General features: G+C 54.4%; 1 protein-coding gene across 1 annotated transcript in view; it reads right to left on the bottom strand.

Moving 5' to 3' along the window:
• Positions 1–5245: 5245 nt before the first annotated feature.
• The window catches only part of LOC310964692 (target of Nesh-SH3-like), a gene marked incomplete at its 5' end in the record, with an annotated part of 7177 nt that continues 239 nt past the window's right edge, over positions 5246–12183 (bottom strand). The window contains 11 exons of the mRNA XM_083937947.1: positions 5246–6417; positions 7016–7138; positions 7228–7416; positions 7497–7576; positions 7677–7782; positions 7865–8074; positions 8334–8423; positions 8522–8647; positions 8726–8794; positions 11036–11101; positions 12090–12155. Of these exons, the coding sequence (XP_083794073.1) occupies positions 6302–6417; positions 7016–7138; positions 7228–7416; positions 7497–7576; positions 7677–7782; positions 7865–8074; positions 8334–8423; positions 8522–8647; positions 8726–8794; positions 11036–11101; positions 12090–12155 (1241 nt within the window). The 3' untranslated portion in view covers positions 5246–6301. The remainder of the gene's footprint in view (positions 6418–7015; positions 7139–7227; positions 7417–7496; positions 7577–7676; positions 7783–7864; positions 8075–8333; positions 8424–8521; positions 8648–8725; positions 8795–11035; positions 11102–12089; positions 12156–12183) is intronic.

The raw sequence follows: 12183 nt of genomic DNA, 5'->3' as shown, positions 1-12183 counted from the left end.
GGGGGATGGCGGCGGTGGAGCGGCGGTGTCTGTGTTGTATTTGAGGGCAGAGCGGCGCTGAGTGGGAGCAGATGTGGGCGTCAGAGGGGGTTTCCTCCTCACGGCGTCCTCGGGCTCCGACACGATCACGTTTCATTAAACGCTCACCGCCGCGTCCAAAACGTGACCAGCACGTGCCGAGTCCAAGAGCTGCTGAGGTCTGGACCCGGACTCAGCAGGTGGTCTGGACCAGGACTCAGGTCTGATCCAGGACTCAGGTCTGATCCAGGACTCAGCAGGTGGTCTGGACCAGGACTCAGCAGGAGGTCTGATCCAGGACTCAGCAGGTGGTCTGGACCAGGACTCAGCAGGAGGTCTGGACCAGGACTCGGGTCTGATTCAGGACTCAGCAGGAGGTCTGGACCAGGACTCGGGTCTGATTCAGGACTCAGCAGGAGGTCTGGACCAGGACTCAGCAGGAGGTCTGATCCAGGACTCAGAAGGAGGTCTGATTCAGGACTCAGCAGGAGGTCTGGACCAGGACTCAGCAGGAGGTCTGATTCAGGACTCAGCAGGAGGTCTGGACCAGGACTCAGCAGGAGGTCTGATTCAGGACTCAGCAGGAGGTCTGGACCAGGACTCAGCAGGAGGTCTGATCCAGGACTCAGAAGGAGGTCTGATTCAGGACTCAGCAGGAGGTCTGGACCAGGACTCAGCAGGAGGTCTGATCCAGGACTCGGGGGGTGGTCTGATCCAGGACTGAGCAGGAGGTCTGGACCAGGACTCAGCAGGAGGTCTGGACCAGGACTCGGGGGGTGGTCTGATCCAGGACTGAGCAGGAGGTCTGGACCAGGACTCGGGTCTCTCCTCGTCTCTGGACTCGTGAGTTTCCAGCTGCTGCAGGTTTATGTTTTGAATGTTTACACTGAACATTCCTCGTGTCTCTTATGTAACTCTGTAAGTGGATCCAGACCAGGACCAGGACCCGAGGCGTCTCTTTAAAGCTCACGTGAGGCCCCACATAGCTCCGTGTCCCCGGGGCCTCAGGGACGGACAATTAGATTTAAAAGGAGCTTTTTGAACTCAGTCCTGGGCCTTTAAAGACTCTGAGACGCTGCCTGAGACGGCCCCAGGACACAACCAGAGACAGGCTCTGGAGTCCTCTGGAGACAGACTCTGGAGTCCTCTGGAGACAGACTCTGGAGTCCTCTGAAGACAGACTCTGGTGTCCTCTGGAGACAGACTCTGGAGTCCTCTGAAGACAGACTCTGGAGTCCTCTGGAGACAGGCTCTGGAGTCCTCTGGAGACAGACTCTGGAGTCCTCTGAAGACAGGCTCTGGAGTCCTCTGGAGACGGACTCTGGAGTCCTCTGAAGACAGACTCTGGAGTCCTCTGGAGACAGGCTCTGGAGTCCTCTGGAGACAGACTCTGGAGTCCTCTGAAGACAGACTCTGGAGTCCTCTGAAGACAGGCTCTGGAGTCCTCTGGAGACGGACTCTGGAGTCCTCTGAAGACAGACTCTGGAGTCCTCTGGAGTCCTCTGGAGTCCTCTGGAGACAGACTCTGGTGTCCTCTGAAGACAGACTCTGGTGTCCTCTGGAGACAGACTCTGGAGTCCTCTGGAGACAGACTCTGGAGTCCTCTGGAGACAGACTCTGAAGTGTCCTCTGGAGACAGACTCTGGAGTCCTCTGGAGACAGACTCTGAAGTGTCCTCTGGAGACAGACTCTGGTGTCCTCTGAAGACAGACTCTGGTGTCCTCTGAAGACAGGCTCTGGAGTCCTCTGGAGACAGACTCTGAAGTGTCCTCTGGAGACAGACTCTGGAGTCCTCTGAAGACAGACTCTGGTGTCCTCTGGAGACAGACTCTGGAGTCCTCTGAAGACAGACTCTGGTGTCCTCTGGAGACAGACTCTGGAGTCCTCTGAAGACAGACTCTGGAGTCCTCTGAAGACAGACTCTGGAGTCCTCTGGAGACAGACTCTGGAGTCCTCTGAAGACAGACTCTGGAGTCCTCTGGAGACAGACTCTGGAGTCCTCTGGAGACAGACTCTGGAGTCCTCTGGAGACAGGCTCTGGAGTCCTCTGGAGACAGACTCTGGAGTCCTCTGGAGACAGACTCTGGAGTCCTCTGAAGTGTCCTCTGAAGACAGGGCCCTCTGGCCCCCCCCATCCTCCCCCTGTCCCCCCTCGTCCTCCCCCTCGGTCTCCCTCGTCCTCCCCCTGTCCCCCCTCGTCCTCCCCCTGGTCCCCCCTCGTCCTCCCCCTCGGTCTCCCTCGTCCTCCCCCTGTCCCCCCTCGTCCTCCCCCTGGTCCCCCCTCGTCCTCCCCCTCGGTCTCCCTCGTCCTCCCCCTGGTCCTCCCTCGTCCTCCCCCTCGGTGTCCCTCGTCCTCCCCCTGGTCCCCTCGTCCTCCCCCGTCCTCCACTCACTCTGCCAAGTCCAGTTTTTCCCAAAACAGGGGAATCCCGATCCAAAGGAGTTCATCTGCATCAGAACTCATCTGACAGAGACCAGGACAGAGACGAGGACAGAGACGAGGACGAGGACAGAGACGAGGACAGAGACGAGGACAGAGACGAGGACGAGGACAGAGACGAGGACAGAGACGAGGACAGAGACGAGGACGAGGACAGAGACGAGGACGGGGAAGAGGACAGAGACGAGCACTGAGACGAGGACAGAGACGAGGACAGAGACGAGGACGAGGACAGAGACGAGGACAGAGACGAGGACAGAGATGAGGACGGGGACGAGGACGAGGACACTCGACAGAGACGAGGACAGAGACGAGGACAGAGACGAGGACGAGGACAGACACTCGACAGACACTCGACAGAGACGAGGACAGAGACGAGGACAGAGACGAGGACAGACACTCGACAGAGACGAGGACAGAGACGAGGACAGAGACGAGGACAGACACTCGACAGAGACGAGGACAGAGACGAGGACAGACACTCGACAGAGACGAGGACAGAGACGAGGACAGAGACACTTGACAGAGACGAGGACAGAGACGAGGACAGAGACGAGGACAGAGACACTCGACAGAGACGAGGACAGAGACAGGGACAGAGACGAGGACAGACACTCGACAGAGACGAGGACAGAGACGAGGACAGAGACGAGGACAGAGACGAGGACAGACACTCGACAGAGACGAGGACAGAGACGAGGACAGAGACGAGGACAGACACTCGACAGAGACGAGGACAGAGACGAGGACGAAGACACTCGACAGAGACGAGGACAGAGACGAGGACGAAGACACTCGACAGAGACGAGGACAGAGACGAGGACAGACACTCGACAGAGACAGACACTCGACAGAGACGAGGACAGAGACGAGGACAGAGACGAGGACAGAGACGAGGACAGACACTCGACAGAGACAGACACTCGACAGAGACGAGGACAGAGACGAGGACAGAGACGAGGACAGACACTCGACAGAGACGAGGACAGAGACGAGGACAGACACTCGACAGAGACGAGGACAGAGACGAGGACGAAGAGACGAGGACGAAGACACTCGACAGAGACGAGGACAGAGACGGGGACAGAGACGAGGACAGAGAAGGGGACAGAGACGAGGACGAGGACAAAGACACTCGACAGAGACGAGGACAGAGACGAGGACAGAGAAGGGGACAGAGACGAGGACGAGGACAAAGACACTCGACAGAGACGAGGACAGAGAAGGGGACAGAGACGAGGACAGAGACATTCGACAGAGACGGGGACGAAGACGAGGACGAAGACGAGGACAAAGACACTCGACAGAGACGAGAACAGGCGTGTTTGTGACAGATCATTCTTTTTTTTAATAATGTTATGCTATTTATTTATATTTATAGCATTTTATATTATACTTATAGTATTATATAATATATTATAATAGTATATATATATATATATATATAACAAGTGTGTTCACCAGACACCACACACACACCAGCAGTGTCATAGCAACATGACACACACACACACACACACACACACACACACACACACACACACACACACTAAACTCTTTACAGAATATTAGCCAGTTTAGTTTGTTAACATATGTAACATGACTAAATAAGCGAAACACACGTCTAATAAAACATAAAGAGCTGTGTACTCACTCAGACCAGGATAGGTTGGAGAATGCTGAGTCACGCTAGCTAGCTAGCTAGCGCCGGGGTCGGGGGGCCTCTCTTTACGTGTCCAGCTTTGCTTTAAAAGTTTTTATTGTGATTAAATATGAGTTTAAATCGTTCTCTTCGCCTCCTTCAGCAAGTCTGGGTTTAAAAAACTAAAACAACTGGTCGCGCTACACAAATTAGAAAGTTCCTTATTCCCGTTTATCACATTAACATGTCCGCTCAGCTTTCCCGCTCTCAGGCGCGTATCCAATCAAAAGGCGTGCACGCGCTGACGCTGCAGGCGCCACTGAACCCAACTTGACGCTGATTGGTTGTTGCCACAGGTCCGTTGGCGTAAAGGCAGATTTTGGACCCTGGCGACAGATGAAAGCTGGACAATGATTGGATCAAACCTCTAACATAAACGCCAGCGTCCCCGCCCCCCCGCCCAAAAGGCGGCATCGCTAAAAACAAACATGGCGGCCAAGCGTCAGTGAAAAGCGCCATTTCTGTGCGGAGGGTCGCGAGCGCTCAGCAGCCGCGTTTCCCTGAGACTTTACTCAGAAATTAATAAACTAACAAATATGAAACTCACATTTTTAGATTCAGCGGGACTTCCACTTCCACACCACGGCGTTATCTGCGGAGTCCATCCACAATAAAGGCCCCAAACCCCGCTGAGAAACCGGGGAAAGACGCTGCGGAACTCCCCTGAGAACCTTGGTGTTTTAACGTTTCTCCGGTTTTTAAGTAAATCAGAGATGTTTAAGTGAACTTTCAGGAGTTCACCGCGGACAGGAGCCGCTGCGGCTTCATTCGGCTGGTTTTTAATGTTAAATGTGACTGAAAGTAAAGAAATAAAGGCTTAAAACAACGAGTGTTAGCTTACACCCGCACTCACAGCGTGTCTGTTCGGACCGCAAAGCATTCTGGGAACTCTGCCGAACTTTATAAACAATAAAATCCATAAAAGTTTTTATTAAATCATATTCTATCAATACTTTAGAGTATAGGAGGTGTTAGTTAATGTGGGTTAGTATAAAAACACTTTTGTATATAAAAAACGATTCTTTATTGTTGAAATTCAACGTAAACATCACTAACATACATTTATTATTCTTTACAAAGCTCTCTTCTGTTTATAGAAACGGGGCAAACTCGTGACACAGCTGGAGGTTAAAACACTTTTATGTTCAGGAAATTAAAATTAAAAATATTAAAAAGACTGAAACACCTGAAACAGCAGCTCAGCTCTGCTGCTGCGCCTGGAGACGGACGTTAGCGCCGCTGACGACAAATACCATTAAAACGTGTTTATTTTAGGGTTATTAGGTTTACACGTTAGCTTCATGCTGCACTGTTAGCTTCACCCTGCACCATCAGCTTCACACTGCACCGTTAGCTTCACCCTGCACTGTTAGCTTCCGCTGCACGGTTAGCTTCACGCTGCACCGTTAGCTTCACGCTGCACCATTAGCTTCACGCTGCACCATTAGCTTCATGCTGCACCGTTAGCTTCCGCTGCACCGCTAGCTTCACCCTGCACCGCTAGCTTCACGCTGCATCGTTAGCTTCACGCTGCACCGTTAGCGTCCGCTGCACCGCTAGCTTCACGCTGCACCATTAGCTAGCCATTAGCTGTATCAGAACTAGGTCTTTACTTGGGACAGACTCGTATCAGAACCAGGTCTTAATGTGGACAGACTTGTATCAGAACCAGGTCTTAATGTGGGACAGACTTGTTTCAGGACCAGGTCTTAATGTGGGACAGACTTGTATCAGAACCAGGTCTAGACGTGGTCTGGACGGGTATCAGAACCAGGTCTAGACGTGGTCTGGACGGGTTTTAGGCAGGACGGTTTCGACCTTCCAAACAGAAATGAGCTGAAACACAAACACAAACAGCTTCTCGATAAATAAGTTATGAAAATAATATCCAGGGAGCCAGCTTCCCGTTATCTGACGCAGCGAACTCCCGCAGACGAGGCACGTTTCTATATCTGATGCTCTGTCGTTACTGAAGTCCTGACAAGTGTCCTCTACATGTTTTTACAGCTCTGGGTAAAAGGACGGGACAGGAAGGGGGGGTCCGGGGTCGTGGACGTAAGGACGACCTTCCCGTCCCCGCCGCCGTCCCAGCCCGGGCGGCGTTCCTCTTCTGGGGTTCTCCGAGAACGACTCGGTCACCTTCACCATTTCCCGGGGATGGGCGTCCCGCACTCGTACCACGGCACGTAGTTGACGTGGGAGTTTCCGCCGATCTGTCCGAAGTGGACGGGCTCCTGACGCACGGCTCTGTAGAAACCTGGAGACCACAAGACACAGCCCGTCAGTAAGAGGGTCTCAAGACTCTCAGAATAAAGGTTTTACTGGTCTGGATGGTCTCAGGACTCTCAGAATAAAGGTTTTACTGGTCTGGATGGTCTCAAGACTCTCAGAATAAAGGTTTTACTGGTCTGGATGGTCCCAAGACTCTATGAATAAGGTTTTACTGGTCTGGATGGTCTCAGGACTCTCAGAATAAAGGTCTAACCAGGTCTGGATGGTCTCAGGACTCTAAGAATAAAGGTTTTACTGGTCCGGATGGTCTCAGGACTCTAAGAATAAAGGTTTTACTGGTCCGGATGGTCTCAGGACTCTAAGAATAAAGGTTTTACTGGTCTGGATGGTCTCAGGACTCTCAGAATAAAGGTTTTACTGGTCTGGATGGTCTCAGGACTCTAAGAATAAAGGTTTTACTGGTCCGGATGGTCTCAGGACTCTAAGAATAAAGGTTTTACTGGTCTGGATGGTCTCAGGACTCTAAGAATAAAGGTTTTACTGGTCTGGATGGTCTCAGGACTCTCAGAATAAAGGTTTTACTGGTCTGGATGGTCTCAGGACTCTAAGAATAAAGGTCTAACCAGGTCTGGAGGGGAGCTGGTCTGCTTGGAGCTGCCGGCCCGTCCTTCCGTCCAGGAACGAGTCGACGAACTGACAGTGGTCCTCGCCGAAGCCGGTTTGATCCCCGATGTTGTGGAATTTACCTGCAGGGTGAAAGAACCAGAGACGGATCAGAACCAGGTCTCAGATAAACCCCAAAACCAGGAGCCGAGATGGGTCGAACGGCACTCACCGTTGAGCGAGTCGCTCAAGTAGATCTTGTACCGGAGCGAGTTGCACAGCTGGACCCCGACGAACTTCCTGTACCAGGTTCTCTTCACATACTGTTTCCCGTGGCAGTCAGAGTACGAGTCCGTCTTGAAGGGGAACTGGGTCCAGATGGCGTCTTTTCCTGAGACGTTGTCGGTCACTCGAGGATCCGCTGAAAGAAAGAACAGAGTTTGAGGCTGAGGTTCTGGAGCTGCAGGTCCAGAACTTTAGAATAACGAGAGTTTTCTGTACCGGACTCTGTTTCGAAGGACACCGGGTCACTGGAGGGACCTGCACCCAGATCGTTCTTTGGCTTCACCTTAAACTCGTAACTTTGAACAGAAAGAGAGTTATTCAACTGGAGCAGAACCGGGCCAGAACCAGGTCTTAATGTGGGACAGACTCGTATCAGAACCAGGTCTTGAAGCGTACCTGCTTTCAGGTTTGAGGTTCTCCACAGTGGTGTGAGTCTGGTTGGTGGTCATAACGACGACCTGCTCGCCGTCGGGCCCCTTGGCGGTGGAGATGACCTCGTACTCTGAGGAAAGAACGACAAAGTTGAGTCCAGATCAACAGAACCAGGACTTTCAGAGTTCACCTGATCTTCTACGTCTTCGTACCGGTGGTGTCGTTGTCCGTTTTCTCCCAGTCCAGGATGACGAAGGACGGGCATCCCTCCACGGTCACCACGGTGAGGTTGGAGGGCGGAGACTTGGGCGGAGCCGTCACGTTAGCGTCGCCCGGTTCTGCAACTGGGAAGTAGTTGAGGGAGGAGGTGATGGAGCAGGGCTCGTCCGGCTTCTTGCCCGTTTGGTAGATGACATGAGGCGCTTTGGGAGGAGGAGGGGACGGATTAGTCAGGTCAAGGGTCGGGGGTCAGTGTTCAGGGGTCAGAGTTCAAGGTTCAGGGTTCAGGGTTCAGTTGGGCCCATTTCAAAGGTCAAGGTTCAAGGGTTTAAGGTTCAGGGTCAGGTTCAGGGTTTAGGTCGGTCCATTTTTAAAGGTCATGGGTCAAGGTTCAGGTTCAGGGTTCAGGTTCAGGGTTCAGTTGAGCCCATTTCAAAGGTCCGTCCTGAAGCCAGAACTTACCCACGTAACGTTTCTTGCCCAAGGCGTCGACTTCGGAGGCGGGCTGTGACTGGAACAGGTCTGAGTCCTCCCAGGTCTCCCGTCGAGACGCTGAAGACAGAAAAGACACAAAACAGTTTCTGGAACGCGTCTAAAACTGAACTGAGCAGCGGTTGGATCCAGGATCTGTGGCTGGTTAGTCCTCCTACCGGCTGTGGTCGGAGCTCCGGTCGTGGTCTGTCTCCGGGTCGGTTTGGTCGGCTTGGCGGTGGCGAGCTGGACTCTGGGCTTCAGGATCGGCAGCTTGTCCGTCTGCTTCAGGTTGTTCACTTTATCTGAAGGGAAACATGAAAACGCTGAAGACAAAGAAACACCAACGTTCACCGCGGCTCCTGGTCTTTCGTGCTTCTCACCGGAGTCTCCGGGTTTTCCCACCAGGTTCGGGTTCTGGTTGATGGGTGCGGACGGGCGAGCCGGGGATCCTGGGACAAACACAAGCATGAAGACTCGTTAGCGTGTGGTTTTTGCTGCTGTAACCGCAGAAACATCTGTGGATCAGAGTCTGGTTCTGTCCAAACACAGGATTTATTTCCCCGTCTCTAATCTCCTGGAAAATCTGCTCTTTCCTCTCGAGGAACAACTCCACACACGGACCTGCAAACATGAACAATCCTGCAGGAGTCCAGGACCTGGAGCCAACTAACCCCCCCCCCCCTCCCCGTGCCCCCCCCGCCCTCCCCCCGTCCCCCTCCCCCGTCCCCCTCCCCGTCCCCCTCTCGCCAAAATTCTTCATAATCAGCGACTTGAGCAGCTTCCAGGAGTAAACGGAGCAGCTGCGACGCCAGGAACATGAAAGATGATGGAGCTTTTTTTAGCTCCTAACATGAAACAAGAAAGACGCATTCTTCTCAATCAGCCCGTGTAAAGACGCCAGGACGCCGCAGAGACGCCAGGACGCCGCAGAGACGCCAGGCGGCCCGGCGTGGTTCCTGTTGTTGTACGCGTGAGGAGTCGTCAGACGCGGAGAGAAGAGAGTGGAACTGCACCAACAAACCAAACAAACACTGGACACAAACATGAAAAAGCCAGCGGCGGCCGTAAACCGCCCGCTGCACGCCACGCGGTCCCCGTTTCATAAACACGGCGTCTCTGCGGCTCAATCCAATCAAAGCAGGACGCACCAGAACGACTCCATCATAACAAACTGGTTTGAATTCCTGCGGCGAGAAAAAGCGCAGAGCTCAGCAAAGTGCGGTCGTTGTAAAGCGAGTTAACGATCAGGACGTTCCAATAAACGAGGTTTGTTTTTCCACTCAAGCTTTTCTCTGGACTCCTTAACGGACCGAACCATGTGGACTTGGCGGCGCAGAGACCCTGGAGGGCAGCGCAGAGACCCTGGAGGGGGCACATAGACCCTGGAGGCAGCCCAGAGACCCTGGAGGCGGCCCAGAGACCCTGGAGGCGGCACAGAGACCCTGGAGGCGTCGCAGAGACCCTGGAGGCAGCCCAGAGACCCTGGAGGCGGCCCAGAGACCCTGGAGGCGGCACAGAGACCCTGGAGGGGGCACAGAGACCCTGGAGGCGGCGCAGAGACCCTGGAGGTGGCGCAGAGACCCTGGAGGCGGCCCAGAGACCCTGGAGGAGGCCCAGAGACCCTGGAGGAGGCACAGAGACCCTGGAGGCTGCGCAGAGACCCTGGAGGCGCCTCAGAGACCCTGGAGGCGGCCCAGAGACCCTGGAGGCGGCCCAGAGACCCTGGAGGCGGCGCATGAGACCCTGGAAGCGCCGGGTTCAGGTTCAGGCCTAAAAGTGCTCGTGGACGCCAGAGCGTCCGAACACGTCTGGCGGATTCCGACTTCCTGTTCCCCAACAGAGAGTCGTTCACTGCAGCAGGAGAAGTACTCTCTGGACAAACACCCCTGGACCCTCCACACCAGAACCCCCAGACACCAGGACCCCAGACACCAGGACCCCCAGACACCAGGACCCAGACACAAGGACCTAGGACCCAAGACACCAGGACCTAGGACCCAAGACACCAGGACCTAGGACCCCAGACACCAGGACCCCAGACCCCAGGACCCCCAGACACCAGGACCTAGGACCCCAGACACCAGGACCTAGGACCCCAGACCCCAGGACCCCAGACCCCAGACCCCAGGACCCCAGACCCCAGGACCCCCAGACACCAGGACCTAGGACCCTAGTCAACAGGACCCCAGACCCCAGGACCTAGGACCCCTGACACCAGGACCTAGGACCCTAGTCACCAGGACCCCAAACCCCAGGACCTAGGACCCCTGACACCAGGACCTAGGACCCCAGACACCAGGACCTAGGACCCCTGACACCAGGACCTAGGACCCTAGTCACCAGGACCCCAGACCCCAGGACCTAGGACCCCTGACACCAGGACCTAGGACCCCTGACACCAGAACCTAGGACCCCAGACACCCCAATAATCAAAGGCACCAAAAAACATGAAAACCACTTAATAAGTCGCAGATTTCAAAGATTTAAGTCGTAGATTTGTGAGATTTCTCCACCAGAGCTTCATTCCAACAGAGTTTATCACACACACACACACACACACACACACACACACACACACACACACACACACACACACACACACACACACACACACACACACACACACACACACACACACACACACACACACACACACACACACACACACGTTAATGATGAACTTTTTTTACCCAGTCGAGGTCTGGACCACACGGCCGGTGTAGGGGGGGAAAGGCCGCGGTGCGACTGTCTGTTAACTGTGGGGAGAGAAGTGAGCGTTACCACGGGAAACCCCCGAACAAGCGCCCGAGTCCAGAGGCACAGTGAGGGCCCCCTCCCACTGTGCCTCCGTGCCGTGCCCCCTCCCACTGTGCCTCCGTGCCGTGGCCCAGCACGTGTCACGGCTAAAGTCTGGTTCCTTTGACCAGTGTGAGTGCAACCGTACCACGTCTAGGAGCGGCACGCTTGCCGTCCACGGCCCGTTTGGGAGAGGTGGGCTTTAGTAAAGCACGTTTGCACGTGTACGAGCACGAGCGTGCGCACGTGTACGAGCACGAGCGTGCGCACGTGTACGAGCACGAGGCCTACGGCGGCTCTGAGGTCATTTCCTGTGCGCCTGTTGGGACGTAGAAAAAAGAAGGAGGGACCATGCGCGGACATTTCAAACAATGGCGGTGAAAGGTTCACGTTGGTGTGATGCGGAGGTGGAGTCTTAACCTGCTAATGAGCTAGAGCTAACTAGCATGTTAGCGGCTAGCACGAACGTCTCACTAGCTGACCAGCATGTTAGCAGTTAGCTTGTTAGCCATAGTAGCTGAGCAGCTAGCCTCCTTTTACTAAGGGACACTGAGACCAGAACCTGGTTTTAATTTGAGACTGAAGGATGCTAACAGTTAGCATTTCAACGTCTTACTGGCTAACTAGCATGTTAGCGGTTAGTTCGCTGTGACAGCTAGCGGTTAGCTCTGTAGCCTCTGAGCAGACACACACGGTGCAGTTTGAAAGAGTGAAAGCAGAAGAAGAGAAGAGTCAACGTCATCGCTCACAGTGGGCGGGGCTAAGAGAACTTACGCGGTGACATCACGACCACGCCTCAAACCGACTTCCTTAACCGGGCTCAACACATGCTAGCATGCAGCTGCACGCCCCACAGGCCCCACCCCCTGCCAGGTGCATCATGGGAGCCAGCCGAGCAGGAAGAGACAGGAAGAAGCTGGTTAACAAAATAAAAGTCTTTGTTGTTACCGAGCGACACATTAGGCTCAGCGGCGCCGGACGGCGGCAAAGTCTCCTGGCGACTTTCAGGCGGCGCTGCAGGAAGTAACGTGTTCGTGTTGAC

This window comes from Echiichthys vipera (genome assembly GCF_963691815.1).
Source record: "Echiichthys vipera genome assembly, chromosome: 23".
Taxonomy (NCBI): Eukaryota; Metazoa; Chordata; class Actinopteri; order Perciformes; family Trachinidae; genus Echiichthys; species Echiichthys vipera.
Note: the sequence above shows the minus strand (reverse complement) of the source record. Positions and strands in the feature narration are given on the sequence as shown.